The sequence below is a fragment of the Octodon degus genome, unplaced genomic scaffold (genome assembly GCF_000260255.1).
Source record: "Octodon degus isolate 3935 unplaced genomic scaffold, OctDeg1.0 scaffold00039, whole genome shotgun sequence".
NCBI lineage: Eukaryota > Metazoa > Chordata > Mammalia > Rodentia > Octodontidae > Octodon > Octodon degus.
Window position 1 is genome coordinate 5,226,187 of NW_004524615.1, and position 17,885 is coordinate 5,244,071.

Below are 17,885 nucleotides of genomic sequence, written 5' to 3' on the forward strand. Positions count from 1 at the left end.
GTTAGACATGGTAAATGTCCAGCCCTCACCCATAAGTCTCCGTGGAGGCACTCCCATGCTGGCTTCAGTTTCTTGTGCAGATGACAGCCCAGAGCTGAATGGATAAGCAAGCTCAGTGTGCCAGGCCTTGTACAGGGGCCTGCGTGAGGCTGCCGTGGACCGCTCTTCAGCCTCAGCCTACGCCAGTCTGGCTCGGTCAGCACTGGCTAGAGAAACACGCAGCACAGACATGTGGACGTGTGAGAAGACCGGCTTCGACGGTCTCCACAGAGTCTGATGCGAAGCATGCAGAGGGTGTCTGCACAGTGCAGGCTGAGGGGCCAGTCCAAGGTCTGCGGCTCACCGCAGTGCACTGTGGGAGTCGGTGTCTGGAGGCCAATGGGCCTGCAGCGGAAGGTGCCAGAGCCAGGAGAAGGTGCCCAGGCCGAAGGTGAAGCCTGGGCTCCTCTGCAGAACCAGAGCACTTCCATCCTCTCGTTTCCCCTTGATGCTGTCCAGGCTATGAGCCGCCCCAGGGTGGGTCTTCCACACCCCAAGGTGAGGAGTTGCTGAGCCTATCAGTCCGTTCATCTTCTCGTAACCAAACTTCTCAAGTTGATGCAATCAACTACCACACAGGCAAAGTACCCGCCAGAGATTTTGTGTGGCAGAGATGGAGGAGAAGTGAAGGCCGCTGTATTAATACTTGTTAGGTGGTCTGTGGCTGTGATGGGGCAGGAGGCAAAATAATATTCGTAGAAAACCGCTTAATTTCATCTTCTGTGGCTTTTGATTTATTTTACTATTCTTTTGTGGCTAAGATGTGGTCTTATGCCATAGCCTAGAAATTTCTAACGACTGTTTGGTTAAAAGTTCTGCGAAGCAGGTCCTCCCTGCGTGTTCTCCGCAGGTCTGTTTCCATTCCTCAACACTGGAGGACCCAGCACAGCTTCGCCCCGTCCTTGCCTTGCTCATCCAAAGCAGTCTCGCTTGTCCAAAGGAAAATGGGAAGTTTCCTCAAACAGCTTTGCAACTTTGGGGCGTGTGTTCCCCCTTTGAGCAAAATCTCAGCAGAGAGCGAAGTGCTTCCACAGATACGGTGAAGCAGTATTCTAAAAGAGCCGAAATAGGCACAATTTCAGTTGAGTATATGTACATCTTTTTCTTCTTTGTTTGGTTTTTCTTTTCTGCCTTTGATTAGCTTGCCACTGGGGAGCAGGTTTGGCAAGTAACGTGAACATACAGTGAGCTCTCTTTCCCTAGCAAAGTAGCTGTAGGAGCTTGTGGATGTCCTTTGACATGCAGCGTCTCTTAGAATGCATGGCGTCTATAAAGCGATTATGTACTTTCCTTGATGAATTATTTATGCACGATAAATGCAGCAGAAGTCACCGCTGCATCCTTAAATAAATCAAGTACAGCGCGCGGCAGCATTATCCTGTCAGCGGCCCTCCGACTCAGGGCTGACGATTCGCATTTGATGCCTTGCACACAACTGCTAGTTTCAGGCATCTGAAGCCATTTGTAGTTCCCCCGGAACTGCTCTTCTCACAATGGGTGCTCATGAGAATCTTGCTGGCTCTGGCAGACCTGGGCTCTTGAGAGCCTTTCCACAAGTCACTAAACCTGTCCTTCTGACTCAGTCCCTTCATCGGTGAAGTGGGAAACCTGGTGGTGTCTGTTCTGGGAGCCGATGTGGGTGTGTGTGGGGTATAGCGTGGCTCACTTCCATGGTTGGTGCAAGGATGAGTGCATGCCACAAGCTCAAGACCACAGCTGTGAGTGCCACGGAAGTTCTTTTGCACTTGGGTCGCCTTTACCAAGGGGCCTGCATGTCTGTGTCATTCTGTTCCTGAATTACCCAGGCTTTGTCAGCCCAGAGGACACATGAACAAGGACGCGTCTTCAGATGCCCGCATTAAGGGCCCCACGGTGCATGCCAGTGGCCTCGCTAGGCCCTCATCAAGTGCCCAGGGCCCAGAAGACGGTGTTCTTGTTACACTTCAGCAGCATCCAAAGCAGTAGAAGCAGCCTCCCAGGAGCAGCATGTGTCTGGGTTAGCTTATCCGCAAGGAGTACACTGGTCCATGGTCTGAACACTAGAAGCGTTGTTTCTGGTTGTTCACATCACCTGAACTCCTCTCTGCCTGTGTAGACGCCTTTTCCAGTAAACTGGTAGAGACTGTGCTGAAGCTTTGGGTCTGAGGGCCCGTGACCTGTGCCGTGCTCCGCACAGACAGCATGAGAGCTGTGGCGTTGGGGACGTTGCTCCAATTCAAGGTCGCAGCCAAGGCAGGGGCGCAAGCTCTCAGTGTCCCAGGCATGCCATTCCTTCCGCACGTGACCACACAGAGCAAAGGTGACTGCGGTCTTCAGCGTGAGGAGCAGGTGTTGAGGATAGAGAAAGCCAGGACACCATGGTCCAGATAGACTGAAGCACCGAAGACAAAATGGATATTACTCCGAGAAAGAGGATTACTGAGGAATGACTCCAAGTAACACCATCTCTGTTATTTCACAAGGTGCATCTTAATATCTCTGGCCTCTGTATTTATAGCTTTTTAAAGGTTCATTTGGATTTATAAATAATTAAACAATACTGGAGACCTAGTGCAAACATAAAAGAGGACAAATTCTTTCTTAACAGCCTTTAAATATTCATCATTAAGATAAAAATTTAAAGCAAAATAAAACACTTAAAAAATAGCCAAGAGGCATCGAGAGATGTAAGAAAGATTACTTGCAGGAAACTGACTGAAGAGCCACACATTTGTTCTGCAGGTCCTAAGCTCTCAGCCCGGGTGTTCGATTCCCATTCGATCCCCCAGGAAGAGTCATGGCCTTCGCTGAGGCTCACTTCTGCTCTGGGTCTAGAAACGTGTTGACAGAGCAGCATGCGCGTCCCTAAGCAGAGCAGAGGCTAGACGTAGCGAGGAGCTTAGTGCCTTCCACGGCCACAGAAGGTCGGAGTGAAGCTCAGCCCCAGGCCTCTGGACCTGTGGGCCAGCGCTGATGGGTGGAATGGTGTCCCCTGATTGTTCCTACCAGACGTGGTGAGGATGGGAGCCAGCCTACGCGTCCTGAGGAAAAGGCAGTGTGCGTGCGGAGCTGCATGCGTAGCGGTAGCGAACAAGCTCATGGGGGACAAATGCCAACTCTCTGCTTCTGTCCTACGCCTTGGCCCTGATGCCCTGTTATCCCCTGTGTGCCTTGTGATTAATTTGAAGCACTTGTTCCAGAGTAGAAATAGTAAGACCCTACAGGATGAGATGTTTTTATAACATCAGTTAGTACTTTGAACACCTGAATAGAAAGTTGCTGTATAGTAGTTACTACAAATGAACATCTGCCAAAGATACAAAGAGAGGCAGTAAGATACTTTAAATTTCCTCAGCCAAGTATCAGTGCTGCAGTTTTGATGGACAGATGGATGGACAGAGGGACAGATGGACAGATGCGTTGGCCAGCCTCGAGAAAGAGCATAATTGATTCCGTTACAGAGGAGCCAGGCTGTGGGTTGCAAAAAGATATTTCAACTTGGAAAGTGGCCTTTTTCATTAGCAGAGTAGCCGGCTTTGTTGCTTGTGGTGTTAAAGCAGAGATGAAGGTATTCTTTGATTGAAGCAAACATGTGGAAAATTGCCCTGGATTCTTATAAAGTATAAAGCAAGCGCCCCAGATGGAGGGCGGTTCATCTGGAGGGCAGATTTAGACAGGGTACTTTATTGGGGTTACTGCTGGTCTCTCAGTGGTCAAAGCAAATACTATCACGTCCCTGTCAACTGCTATGCCACTAGAGTGACACATTTTCCCATCCACAGTGTTATGCTCGAAACTGTCAGCAGACATTACTTCTGCAAGTGGTGAAGCCCTACCACCTAGGGAGGAGCTCGTCTCGGACACACGCTTTCTCTCCAGTGCTGCCAGCCTGCATTCCTGGGTCATTAATATCATTGCAGGCCGTTGGTGAGGCCAGTGGGCTGGAGGTCTGGGGGACGTGCACCTCCCGTGCCCACGAACTTTGTGCTCTGACCCTTTGCTCACCAGACTTTCCTATATTGCTGTAGAAATTTTAATGAGTAAGACGTGCAGACCACAGCACGGGCGCTGGATCGTGAGCTGAAAATAATTCAGCCTGACACAGGTGACTTCAGGGCTCCGGAGCTTTTCATCAGGCGGCATCACTTTCCCTGGGCCAGGAAACGGAGTCTTTAGAAATGGGGATACTTCAACTAACAGAGACAATAGTGAGTTAGGGTGTATCTTTAGAACTATTACAGCATTGTTTTTTGGTTTTGTTTTTCTAATGTGAATGTAGTCATTGCTATTGAAATGGTCATGTGGCCACCTATTTTTGAAACACAGTTCCGCTCTCTGAGTAAGTTTGGGCCCATACTGTGGTTGAGACTCCTGAGTGAAGGTGGTCCTTGTTTCCCTTTGACTCTTAGGTCCTCCCTCCCTGCGCTGGCTTCATCTGAATCACGGTGGCTTGAGAAAAGCCCCTTGAATGCATGGTGTGCTTTTTAGTTTTTATTAAATCATGTTGAAATTTTTTAACGGAATGTGAATCTACTTGGACAAATCATCCTACTTTTAGTGATAAAATTTCAGACCTAGAAAGCAATGTTTTTCTTCAATTAAATTCATTAAAAATCCAGACACCAGGTAGTGGCAAGCAGTGACTTCAAGGGGATATAAAGTAAAGCACTTCCTAAATAATCGCGTGTGTTGAAGTACTGGAAGGGTGGCACGGAGCAGTTTGCTGCCAGTGCTGTGTGATCTTTCACCCAGAAGCACCAGGGGCCTGGGCTAGCCTGGAGTGGACAAGCTGAGCATCTTTGATCTGAAAATCTGAAATCTTAAAGCACTGTAAAAATCTAACACTTTTTGAAAGCTGGTGTGGCAAGTCTTACAAATGTCCCCCAACATCCAAAATCTGAAGATCATGTGGTTCTACAGTCATATAAGGGATGCGCAACCTTTATTTTCTTTGTATGTACATACATGTCCACACCTGTGTCAGCACGCACATGCCTTCTCTGTGTTTTCCTTCCGTGTGTAGCTGGTGGTTCCTCAAAACCGTGTTGCCAAGGATAACCGTGGCTCCTAGCATCTTTAATGATTGCCAGTTACTTAATGTTCACACAGTGTTTTAGTGGCCAAAAGAGTTTCTGGATAAGTTGTGATGGCATGTGTGTGTTAGACACGGTGGTTGTAAGCATGTGTGGTGACCATCTCCATGACACCCCTAGTGTCCGCATGCCCCTAGTGTCCCTCTTGCCCTGTCCCTGACCAAGGAGAGTAGCTAAGGATTGCTGTCATCACAATCTTTTAAGTGCATGTAGAAACAAATGCAGCTCCCTGGAAAGCTTGAAGGTTGTTTGTACCTTTTCAGTCTTCTCTCTCAGAGCTGCCACCAGTGGGATAGCCCAGCGCTGCTCACAATGCGCAAATAAGACGAAACTGTGTCACTCAAGAACGTCCAATTGTGCTGCTGTGTGGCACCTCTGGTCGCTTTTCAGGGCTGGCAAACAGGAGACGAGGAGGTCCCCATTTAGGAGTTCACTTTCTCCCGAATCATGCTGCTTAGAGGAGAAACTAATTAACTGTGTTTTATCAAAGTCGCTGAGGCCAAGCCAGTTATTTCTTCCTTATGCATGATTTGCTGCTTTAAAATTTCAAAACACAAACATAGCGATGTGGTTTTAATTCAAGAGAGTTTTCTCATCAAATCTGAGCAGTGTTTCCTTGGACGAGAAATTCACACATTCTCCAGCTCTACCCTCACTGGGGTGATAGTTTCAGTTGAACAGTTCCCCTTTCCCAGAACAAGAGTTCATCAAACATCCAGTGAAGTTTGAAAGTATTTTCCTCTGCATTTTTCTTTGTAAGAGGAGGCCACTTTAAAGAATGCACTGGAACTCTTGCTTTAAGATAAGGCGAGTAGTGTTCGGGCGCAGCACTACAGGATTTGAAGCAGTGCTGAGTTTTTGGCTCCTAAGTTAAGTGCTGACACCGAACTCCATAGAAAGTCACAGCAGCGCAGTCTGCGTTTAGCCAGAGTGAGGAACGCCGGGAAGGAAGCGCTCACGGGTGAATTTCTCCTCTTCTTGGGCAGATTATACACAGTATGCATATTTTGTTAATTAACTTCTTAAAAGCCGGGCTTTTGTTTTGGCTTCTTGTGAGCACCATCACTTGCTTGTTTCAGACCTTTCTCCTTGTGAGTTTGTATCTTGAAAGATAACCATACTGCTCAAAGCATGAAGCCACCTCAAGTTCCTGAAATGAAGACCTTTTTCTGTAGGACAGATTCCAAGTTTGCCTGACATATTCTGAATTTGAACTGATCAGAAGTGGTTAGATCTTAGCTTCCTGGATCCTATATTTATATTATTATACAACTACATTTTTTATCAGCTGTGTCTCCCAACCCCTGCCCTTACACATACAGGTTCAAAACCTTTTGTAGAAGAAAACAATAATCCAATCTGCATGTCATGTTGACTTTAAAGTCACAACTCTGCTTGCCTTGTTCCTCACTGGAATGGGTCTTTCTCTCCTTCCTGGGCTCACTAGATAGCAGGCTCACCAGCCCTGACCCCTCCAGTGTTCGGTGACTAGGACACGTGGTGCCTAGGAAGCTCGGCCCGCGAAGCCCGCATCAGCAGGCTGAGCCAGTGAGCTGAAGCAGTGCTCGTGGACTCTATCAACGGAGGGTTTTTTTTTTTTTTTTTTTTGAGGGTTTTCTTAAAATGCAGTTTGTGGGATGATTGAGAGTGAGTTAGGTTCAGCTTTGTGTAGAGATAGGATGTGTATCGTTACCATTCTGTGGTTTTTCTGACCCTGTGTGCTTCGTATCTGTGTTTCTTTGGTGCAACCCTTTGATGCGCTGGTATGTGCCCCATTATGTACCACTCTGCTGCAATAAGCCCCTTGCATACCAGAAAGCTACGTGTTAGATAGTTCATGTTTCCTCCGCAGTGGTCTGTCTTGGTATTGCATTCTTGCCATAAGAACCTAAGAAGTGTCCTTCATAGGGTTGCTTTGCATGTGTGTAGGGGGTACAGGGTCAGCTGCCTCTTCCCCAGTCCTTGTGCATGAAACCCACCTAAGGATCCAGATGGAGCAGCTTGAGTCTCCATCTAAGCAGCAGCTTCTCACTGCAGGGTGTGTGGGCGATGGAACCTGGGGTGCTCTTCAGCCCCCAGAGGTCAGGCAGCCCGGGGAACAACACGGCGACCTCTGCTTCCCACATGCAATTCAACCCCTGGAGCCAAAGCTTCCCAATGCAAGCTATAAAATACCCATGTATCTTTCCTAAGCCTGTCTCCTAACTGGATGGGAAACTCTGCTAAGTGAGTTTTAATTTTAAAAGGCTACTCTTTCCCCCTTGAGCCAAGGGGAGAAAAGTATCTGGGCATTAAAAGCTTATGTATACCAATGTTATTTTTGCTGTCTCTCCCTCAGTGATTAAATGCAATTTTATCCACTTAGTAATCCTATGATTATGGCTGCATTAGATTAGGCGAGTGGACAGATAGAAGAAAAACTAAGTGTAATGAGGTAATCCTTTATTTTTGCTCTGCCTGTAAGTTAAAAATTCCCAGGACTTTCAGATGGACAATAAAAATAATCACAAAATTGTCCCCTGAAATGGAGATAGATATCACTCCTGAGCATGAGCCATTTTCTTAAGTTTTGAAATCAGCTGCTAAGCTTCTTAGCACTTCTTGGTGCCCGGCTGAGTCCAGAGGAGCCGTGGCATCCGCCTTGGGGTGGTGCTCACGGCTGATGCCAGGACGAGCCACCACCAGGGTGACACATGGGCTGGGTCATTGTTCTCACAGGGCGGCAGCCTCCCGAATTAGAACCCCGTAGGCAAGAGGGAAGTCAGCCTCACAATGGGAAGCGATGTTTGCTTCAGATACGAAATTGAAGTCACTGGGTGATGTTGGGCTCTGTGAGGGCCACCTCCTGAAGGCAGGAACACTGGAGTCTGAGAAGAGCGGCTTTTGGGCCAATTTGGGTCATCTGGTTTGTGGCCCCAGATCTTTCACCATGGAACTCAGGATGGTGGGTTACAGCGCACCCTGCCTTTCAGCAGCCAGACCCCGAGATGTTTTAACATCAGCAATGAATGTCTCCACCTTCTCCCAGTGCTCTTTGCAGGGGCTGAGCCAGCTTAAGGGAGGTGGGGCAGAGTGGACAGTGGGGCCGCAACACTGTCCCAGCCCTGAGTGCTCTGTTAGCTGAGGAAGGAGAGTGCCAGGCAGTGTCTCTCTCAAGGAATGGCCTCCACTGTTGTCCTGGTCTGTCGGGGGAGCTGAGTTTCAGACTACAGTGCACTTGGGCTGCCTGCAGAGTTCTTCATACTTGGGCGATGTTTGGACATCCTCAGGGGTCAAGCTGGGACCTGGGTCCATACTCCAGAAAGCCATCAGCCTGTGACTCAGAACAAAAAGGTCACTGGCTGGATGGAGGCCTCTGCTTCCTGGGGCAGCCTAGATGTCTTTAGGGGCTCCCCTCAGCAGATGCTGGTGGAGTTAGGTTTCAATGTGACTCAGATCCACATGGCCCGCCTTCTCCTTCGTAGGATTCCTCTATTATGCAGTGCAGGCTGGCCTTGAATCCACTTATGTAGCCCTGGCTGGCCTCACTCTCTGCAGTCCTCCTGCCTCAGCCTCCCAAGTGCTAGGATTACAGGCGTGTGCCATCGTGCCTGGCTCCTACACCTTTTTTTTTTTTTTTAACTTTTCAATCTGATCCTTTCCCCTCAATATTAATACAAACAACTTTCTTTCTCCTTCCCTTTTTTTTCTGTGCTATATTTCAGATGCTATATTGTCATTTATCAGCTTAAAAAGGTTTAGCAGAACAATTACAGCTGTGTTAGAGTCCTGTTGCTTAGAGGAGCATTTCTGTGCGTTCTAAAGGTTAAGCTTCTGAAGTTGTTGGCCATGCAGATCAGTGTCTCCCTTTTCTCTACAGGCAGACATCCTAAGTTTTGAAAAATTAAGTGAGAAAACTGTCAGCATTGAATTAAAGATTGTACGCTCTGCTGATACTGTCCAGAAACGGTGTCGGCTCGTGGGAAGCCTCAAGTCTGAGGTCTCGGGGAGGAACAGATAGCTTGAAATTTTAGCCGCTTCTGTGGAGGAGGCAAAGGAATGGCCGGGGTGGAGGAACAGGGAGGGCAGGCTGCTGATGCAGGGGACCTTTGTAGGTTTTCCTTTCGCTTATCTGCTAGACGCTGTGTCCAAAATCTGGAGGCAGACATTGTCTGCCTAGTACCAGCCCCCTAAAAATGCCCGTGGCGGCGATTGCCTGTGTTCCCAGGCAAAGCTTAGTGTCAGCAAGTGCTCAACTCAAGAAAGAGCTGAGCTGTGAGACTGTGAGGTGAAGCCAGTTCTCAGATAAGCGGGGAGACGGTCACATGCGCGAGAGGTGGACTTGCGGCGACAGTAGGAGTTGACAGCTGTGGAGCATAGGCGAACCCCAGGCCCCGCCTTTCAGTCCGTCGTCCCCTGTTCGCGAGGGCGGCTTTGCTCTCAGCGCGTGGGGCGCTTGTTTGCTGGCCGGTTCAGAGAACAGAATAACCTGGACGTAAAGGCAGAACAGCCTAGGGATTTCTTTTGAAGCCAGAACAGCTGTTCCATCTTCAGAGGGCTGGGTTAGGAGAGGAGGTCAGAGGAGATGACTGAAGCGGCAGAGGGGCTCGAGAGCCGCTCTGTCCCCTGCCGCTTGCCCTTCCGCGGGCACAGTGTCCTCACTCTCCCTCTCTTCCCGCTGGAGTCTGAAGCGTACTCAAAAGCCTGTGATTCATCAAAGTACCTGCAGGCTGCCCCTCGGCAGCTTTAGATTCACGGCTGTTCAGGGAACTCACCTGCCTCCCGGGACACACAGTGCTGCGCTTAGGCAGAACACAGCTGGCTCAAAACATAAATTACTGAAAATGGTACCAGGGCTCACCCTGCCCTGGCCCTCCGTGCTAAGCCCAAACAGAAATCTGACTCCCAGAATGGGGCAAAGTGGCCTCAGCCTTTGCCCAGGGACAGGCAGCCATGTGCTCAACCTCCTCCTTACGGAGTTCCCCTGCAGTGGCAGCGTGGTGCAGGAAGGCGGTGGGCGTTGATATCAGCAGTCTTTAGGCTTGGCTTCTTTCCAGTCTCACCAGGGTTGGAGGGAAGAAGTCAGGCTTTGGAGACTTGAGTTCTAGGTTACATCTTCAGCCCATTTTAGGCTGCTAGAGGGGAAAAAATGGGGCGTGGGCAGCTCCCCTTGTGGTGTTTACAGAACTTGGATGCTTGACAGACAGCATCAGGCTAATTGTTCTTGAGGCAGGAAATTTGTAGCAGAGGAAGCAGGTGTCGCAGGATGATTACCACAGTTCCAAATTACAGCATTAACTGCGAGCTCGCTCAGGTTTGGCCCAAAGATGAGGGTTTGGGGGAGGCCAGACACACCCCTTGAGTTTCTAGGGGGACACTGACATGATCCCCTGTATTACAGGGGAACGCGCTTGGGTACACCTAGAACCAGACAGCCCCATGCACCAATGTTTCCCACATCCATTCCTCTTTATTTCTTTTTTCTTTTTCTTTTCGGCTTTCAGCATCCCATACTTTTAGAAGACATGTGTGACTTGAGAGTGAATTCTTACTTTTCGAATTGTTTTCAGACATTTCATGTTCATGTAAACTTGGCTTATTGATTTCCTGATTTTTTCTTTATTTTTTTTGTTTTGTCCATTTTATTTTCAATCAGCTACATCAAATGGGTCTTTGGAGGGCCTGGATAACCAGGAGGGAGGGGTGTGCCAGACAAGAGCCATGAAGATCCTCATGAAAGTTGGACAAGGTAAAGACCGCCGGCCGCTCCGCAAGGCCACTGTCATCTGGTGCTGCCCCAGCTCACGTGGCCCCAGTGGCAGCATCCACCCTGCTCCCTGTCCTCCTTCATGTGAAGTGGACACCCCTGTGCAATTTTCCCCAGCTTGATGTAAAAGGCTTCACTTCCGGGAGATCACTCTAAAAGCTAAGGTCAGCTAGGCAGAGGGTCTATTGCCTTCTAAGGTCTATTTCTTTTAAAAACAACAACAAAACCCACAAAAAACCACCTTGATTCAAAACCCAAGGCCTATCTCTGCAGTTTGCTCACTTCTAAGACGTGCCTGCTGGCGAGCTGTGTTCATCATGCCTTTTCTCAGAGACAACCTATTGTGCAGAAAGACTTACTGTTTAATTAGAAATCGGTATAGTAGTCAGTCAACTTGCTCAGTTAAATTGAAAAGTCACCTGCAACACTGCCTGCCAAATGCAAGATACCCCATAGTTTCCACAGATGGCCCATCACCCAAACCTCTGAAAGAGCTAGTGTGACCATTTTGTTTTAAAAGGAAAATTATATTCTTGTGTTTCACAGTGCTTTGCATAGAGAATCGTATGCTCATTGCTATCCGTGCTTCTGGTACATACATAAGCCTAGATATCCTTGGATGTCTGTGCTGTGACTAATGGCTGGTTTTTCGTATAGATGCCAGTTCTGCCGGGTCAACCAGGAACAGCGGTCCAACGAGACGTCCAGAACTAGAAGCTGGTACAAATGGAAGGAGTTCAACAACTAGTCCCTTCGTAAAACCAAATTCAGGTGCGGCAGTGTGGTTTGGGGCGCGGTGGTCAGCGTGCACCTAGCCGCATCCTAGCAGCCCAAGCGGTAGGGCAGGGTCCCAGAACTTCTGCTCCTGCGGAATTAGGCAGTCATGCCAGACATCAGCGGTCTTGGCCACCAGTGAGTCATTATTAATTATACTCTGTGAGATGAGCGAACTCATTCCCATAAACGCCTTCCTATCAGAAGAGCAGAATGCATCAGATGGAGGAGCCAGTTATTAGTGCTACTGGGGCAGACCACAATTTTCATTGGCTGACACTTCATCAGGCTCGCTGTCAACACCGGCTTAAAGCTAATGTTAATGTATATATAATTAATGCTCTAATCCCTCATCTAATTATATGTAATCCGCAAAGAGTCAAACCGACCCTGTTCTGAATTTTAGATGGTAACAGTTTAAAATACTGCATACTGCTATTTTCTGGTGGTCAGCACTCATTTTTTTTTTCCTCCTCACATTTTCTGTATATAATACTAAACAGCTCCCTGGCCACTGTTTAAAATAGCAGAGAAGATTGGCTGTCATTGAACTTAATTTCTTTAACACTCTTGGAACAAACAGCCGTGTATTCGTTACTATGCTAATAATGAATTTTTCATCCAGTGCGTGCACGTCAGCAGTTTTGTATTAGAGAGCCGTGTGCTTGGTTGGTAGTTTTACGGATTTAGCCTTTGCAGCAGCATTCTGTCTCTTTCCAAGAGAAGTTGTTATTTCTAACTTTCAATGACAAGACATGTCAAATTCTTGTGACAAACTGATAAATGGATAATATAATGATGCCAGCCAATTTTTAGTGCTTAACATTTGGGTTGGCAGTCTGTTCAGCGCGAGTCTGCAGCCTTCCAAATATATTTTAAGTGTAAATCAAATAATACAAACGAGTTACGATTTGAACCCTCTCCCAGCCGCGCTCCTTCCTGCTGTCACCGTGGAGCTGGGCGGTGCTTGGCGTGCAGAAGGCAGGCTCTTTGTGCTGGGATGCCGGCCCACAGGAAGGGCGGAGTGGCCTCAAGCTGCCTGGCCGGCCGCGGCAGCCTCCTGCTTTCCTCGCCCTGCTCCTGTCCCTGCTGGAATAGCAAGTTCAAAGATGAGGCAGCTCAGGGTGGGCTGTCGCCATGTCTGCTCTGAGCGTGTGCTTGGAGCTGGTGAAAGTCCCTCTACGAGATCTCTCTCTCTCTCTCTCTCTCTCTCTCTCTCTCTCTCTCTCTCGATGGCTGATGTCTCCCAGTGGTACCATTAGCTATTTTAAATTTTTTTGAGTACCGTTAAGCCTTTTTATTCATCACTTTTTTCCCAAGAAGGGAGGGGAAAAGTCAGACGCGCTAACAAAGCAATTAGGAAATAGGAAAGCATATATGTGGGTTGGGCAAAAGTAGCCATGGTAACACCTGGGGATGGGTCCTGGGGCCAGAGGGGGCTTGGCCGAAGCCGGGAGTCGGGGGCGGGAATCAGGCTCAGACGGGCACCCTTCCGCTTTGTCCTCCCTAGCAGCTCGGGGCTACACACAGAGCGTGGTCGGCTGGCACTGAACCCAGAGCGAGGCGAGGTGCCATCCTGGTGCGGCCCCCCTCCTGAGCATGGTTCATGGAGCACCCTGGAAGCTGCGGGTGGCCCCAGGACAGCAGTGACTGAGTCTGTGCTTCTCCTGCATCCCCAGGTTCCAGCACCGACGGCAGCAGTGCCGGACATTCGGGGAACAACCTCCTCGGTTCCGAAGTGGCCTTATTCGCGGGGATCGCATCCGGATGCATCATTTTCATTGTTATCATCATCACGCTCGTGGTCCTGCTTCTCAAGTACCGCCGGAGGCACCGCAAGCACTCGCCACAGCACACGACCACGCTGTCTCTGAGCACACTGGCCACGCCCAAGCGCGGCGGCGGCAACAACAATGGCTCGGAGCCCAGTGACATTATAATCCCGCTCAGGACTGCGGACAGCGTCTTCTGCCCACACTACGAGAAGGTGAGCGGGGACTACGGGCACCCGGTGTACATAGTCCAGGAGATGCCTCCACAGAGCCCCGCCAACATTTACTACAAGGTCTGAGGCCGGTACCTTCCCTCCCAGACCCGGGTGGCCGCCGCCCGGTATGACTGAGCCGGCCGCCAGAGAAGCCCGGAGCCGGACAGCTTTCTAGTCTGTAGCATTTTGGCCTCGGTGACCGCACATCTTCCCCGGGAGCTGGGAGACTGTGGCCACAACGCCACTTGGATGGATGGCAGCGCGTCCCCAAGCCATGAGCCACAGCTGTGCAGGCCTCGCCGGCCCCCAGGGGACACAGGGCGTGTGGACAGGCCTCTCTGCTGGGTGTCTCCCCATCCCTCCGCTCGGACCTCGGGCTAAGTGAGGCTTCCCACGATCGCTTGCATCCTGTCCACACTATCTCACTCCTTCTGTTCCCCAGGGCTCTGCCGCCCTGCGCTGAGCCCTCACCCCACATCCTATCCTGCGTCACTGATGGGACATACCACGGCGGCCTGCTCTGGAGCAGCAGTCCCTTGTGGAAAGCTGGAGGGTCCCCTGCCAGCATCAGCAAGGAAGAGGAGGGGAGGGCTGGCTGCCTCCCACCCAGAGCGGGACGGAGGAAGGGAGTCTATCCCACCCCACAGCAGTCGGCGGCTCAGCCCAGGTGCAGGGGGACAGCAGAACCAGGGGCAGCGGGGTGGCCGGGCGAGGGGCGCGGCCATCTGCTCAGGCAGGGCAAGACTATCTCGGTACTGGCAATAAGACGCACAGCTGCAGAGCTGTCGGGAGTCGGTCTGCTTAGGGTGCCTATGCCATGGAGGCAGACCCAGCTGCTAAACTTCTCACATTTATGAAACACAGGGAAAGCATTTAGGGTGGCAGAGAGCCAAATCTGACCTAGCCGTTGAGGAGCCAAAGGTCCAGCCGGCAGGCTGTGGTTCCACATCCACAGACATCAGTCAGGAATTCTCAGCTAGGAAAAGGCAGGTCAGAGCCCCAGGGCCAGTCCTGCCCGCCTGACCGCCCGCCCGCCCCGTTGAGCCTTACACACTTTGGTTTATGGTGGTGCTGTCCAGGCTGCGAGCGAGCGAGGCTGCGGAAGGGACAGGGTCTAAGCGAAGCACATGGCAAACCTCTCAGAGTCCTTAAGACGGAAGTCAATGATGATGTCGAGGGGAGAAGGAAGGTAGGACGTATTTATAATAGGTATATAGAACGCAGGGGATATAAGATGAAAGATTTTTACTAATATATATTTTAAGATTGCACACAGTACACACCAGAAGATGTGAAATTTATTTGTGGCAATTAAGCAATCCTGAGGCTCAGTGCTTTAAAAAAATTTTTTTAAAAAGACAAAATTGGACAGCACCTGGGGAAAAAAAATGTAAAAAACAATAACCACTCCAAAAGTTACAATCATGAGAGCTAATAGGAAAATGACAGTCCTCCGATGGCATCTCATGGAACTGTAGACTAGGAAATAGAGCCCAGCACCAGAAAACCAATGTGACCGTGTCATTGTTTGGTGAGGACAGGATGTCCCGGCGCCTGTGTCTGTGGTGGGCTTTTCCTTGCCTCGTGGGCTGAAGTGTTCTCTAAAATCCAGCAGGTCACCCAAGGGGGGTGGCACACCCCCCTCTCTTCACCTTTCCCCCATCCCATCCCCACCCTCGTGGAACCCAAGAAGAGGAGACAGGAAACCTACTTTTTATGTGCTATGCAAATAGACATCTTTAACAGAGTTCTGTTACTATGGTAACGCTTTGCTTTCTGAATTGGGAGAAGAAAATGTGGCGACAGCGTTTGGAGGTTCTCAGACCTCCAGCGAGCACCTGCAGAAGAGTGAGTTGTCACAGAAGTGATTATCCCCATATCCTGAACCTGAAATGTTGGTCCAAAGTGCATGTGTGTGTGTGTGTGTGTGAGTGGGTGTGTGGCGTACATGTGTACATATATGTATAATATATATCGCCAATATATATTATATATATCTATATCATATTTCTGTGGGGGGTTGCCATGGTGACCAGCCACAGTACATATGTAATCCTTTTCATCACTCTAGCCTCTCCTTTCTGTGCATTCATACAAGATTTTCTTGTAAGCCATCAGAAATTCCTCATAGGATTGGGGAGAGGGACAAGGAGAGAAAACATGGCGGAAAAAAAAAGTTTGATTTTAATGAAATCAAGTGTGTGTATCCTCGGTTGGCTACCTTTGGGTTATGTGCTAAACTGTGAAAAAAAAAAAAAAAATCAGATGAACCGGTGAAGAGTTACCCGCAACCAATTGAAAAATGAAAGTGTTCTGTGCGTCTGTTTCGTGTCTGGTGCAAGCCAAATGACAATCTACCAACGGTCCCCTTACTTGGAGTTGGTTCTGCTCTGGAAAGTTACTGTAAATGCCTTGCTTGTATTCTCATCCCTGGTCTTCGGGATCACACCATCATGTTTAAGTGAAGAAGGTGTAAATAGGTTCCGAATTTGCTGTCCTTGGATTTGGGGTGTTGCAGTAGCCTTATTCACGTTTTTAATAAAAAAAATACACATGAAAACAAGACAGAAATGGCTTTTCTTATCCAGATTGTGTACATAGAGCAATGTTGGTTTTTTTATAAAGTCTAAGCAAGATGTTTTGTATAAAATCTGAATTTTGCAATGTATTTAGCTACAGCTTGTCTAACGGCAGTGTCATTTCCCCTTTGCACTGTAAGAGGAAAAAATGGTATAAAAGGTTGCCAAATTGCTGCATATTTGTGCCGTAATTATGTACCATGGATATTTATTTAAAATTTCGTTGTTCAATTTGTAAGTAACACAGTATTATGCTTGAGTTATAAATATTTTTTTCTTCCTTTGTTTTATTTTAATAGCCTGTCACAGGTTCTCAGTCTGCTTTAGTTCCACATCATAGTTAGCTCCTCAGACCACAAGATCCGTGAAGTCACATTCCACGTCTGTTTCAAAACTGAATTTGTTCTTAAAAAAATAAAATATTTTTTTCCTATGGAAAAATCGCCTTCAAAGTATTCTCCTTTTCTTTTTCTTTTCACTTTTCATTCTTTTTCATTTCTTCTTTGGTTTTGCCCCAATATTCTGTTTCTCCAAAATTACCATGAGCCAGAGAGGAGAGCTGCAGCCCTTCATGTGCCCACTCGCCTCCTGGTTTGAGGAAAGCTCACTCAAATCCTTGCCCTCCTGGGCAGGACAGGCCTGGGGCATCTCCCGGCAAGCATTGTGAGGAGCCCCCCACAGAGCAAAAGGGGAAATGGATTCTTCTCTTGCAGTGGCCTGACTCCTTTCCACTGAAGCAAGGTGGTATGCCCTTGGCACCTTATTTATTCTCTCAGAACAAACCCCAAGGAAGGGAAAAAGTCAACTGTCCTAGAAATGAAACATCAGTGTAAGCGCATTAGTGACTGTACTCAGCCAGGCCGGGGCCAGGAGGTTCTGTGTGTCCTCCACATCTCCTTCCTGGGTGGGGGGTCTTGGGCCTCCTGTGGTTTTGGGGTCTGCGTTATCTCCATTTCAGCCCCAAGCTGTGAAGGTGAGGCCCTGCACCTGCCTTCTCTCAGCTCTCACTGGGAATGGGATGAGTTGGGCAGATCTGGGAGGCACCTGGGGTCAGGGAACAGGGGGTTCCTGGCCCCACAGGGAAGAGGAGGCCAGACAGCCTCCCCAGGAAACGCCCGTGGATGCTAGATTGGGAACCATGGATTTTTCAAGTTTTAGCTCTTTATACTGCTAGTTAATAAATGTGCTCTATTAAAAAAAGAAAAAGATTCCAGGAGGCCTATGGTTTAGTTTGATGATCCAATGGTTGCTTCATCTCCCTCCCTCAACTCCATGAAGCCCAGTTGTCTGAGGTCAGAGGTCAAGGTTCAGGGTGCAGTGTCCAGTCCAAGTGTCTCAGCTGGATGCTTGACCCCACGTAGCAAGAATTAGGTTCTGTGTGGGCTGAAGAACAGTGCTGTGTGCTCTGCTTCCGCTCAGTACCCGTGTCGCAGTGTAAATTTCTGACAACGGTGTCACATTTTTACCCTCGCTTCTGAGACCACAGTGGAGCCCACCAAGCTTGAAGCAGAGAAGCAAGCTACATCCAGGGGTCCTGGAGGGAGGTGTCCAACCTGCACAGGCTCCTTCCCAGGGGGCCGAGCAGACGCCCCGATCTGTCTGAAAGGCAAGGCCCTAGCAGGGTGCCCTAGCAGCCCACATCCACACGTTTCCCACAGTGCCCACGCCTCTGAGCTCCCTGCTGGAAG

At 49.1% G+C, this 17,885-nt stretch overlaps 1 protein-coding gene across 2 annotated transcripts in view; it reads left to right on the top strand.

Moving 5' to 3' along the window:
• The window catches only part of Efnb2 (ephrin B2), a 40,370-nt gene extending 24,587 nt beyond the window's left edge, over positions 1–15,783 (top strand). The window contains exons 3-5 of one of the 2 annotated variants that reach the window (XM_004631174.2): positions 10,747–10,839; positions 11,515–11,628; positions 13,311–15,783. In XM_004631174.2, the coding sequence (XP_004631231.1) occupies positions 10,747–10,839; positions 11,515–11,628; positions 13,311–13,702 (599 nt within the window). In that variant the 3' untranslated portion in view covers positions 13,703–15,783. The remainder of the gene's footprint in view (positions 1–10,746; positions 10,840–11,514; positions 11,629–13,310) is intronic. The other variant, XM_023715185.1, reaches the window with a different exon arrangement.
• The last annotated feature ends 2,102 nt before the right edge of the window (positions 15,784–17,885 follow it).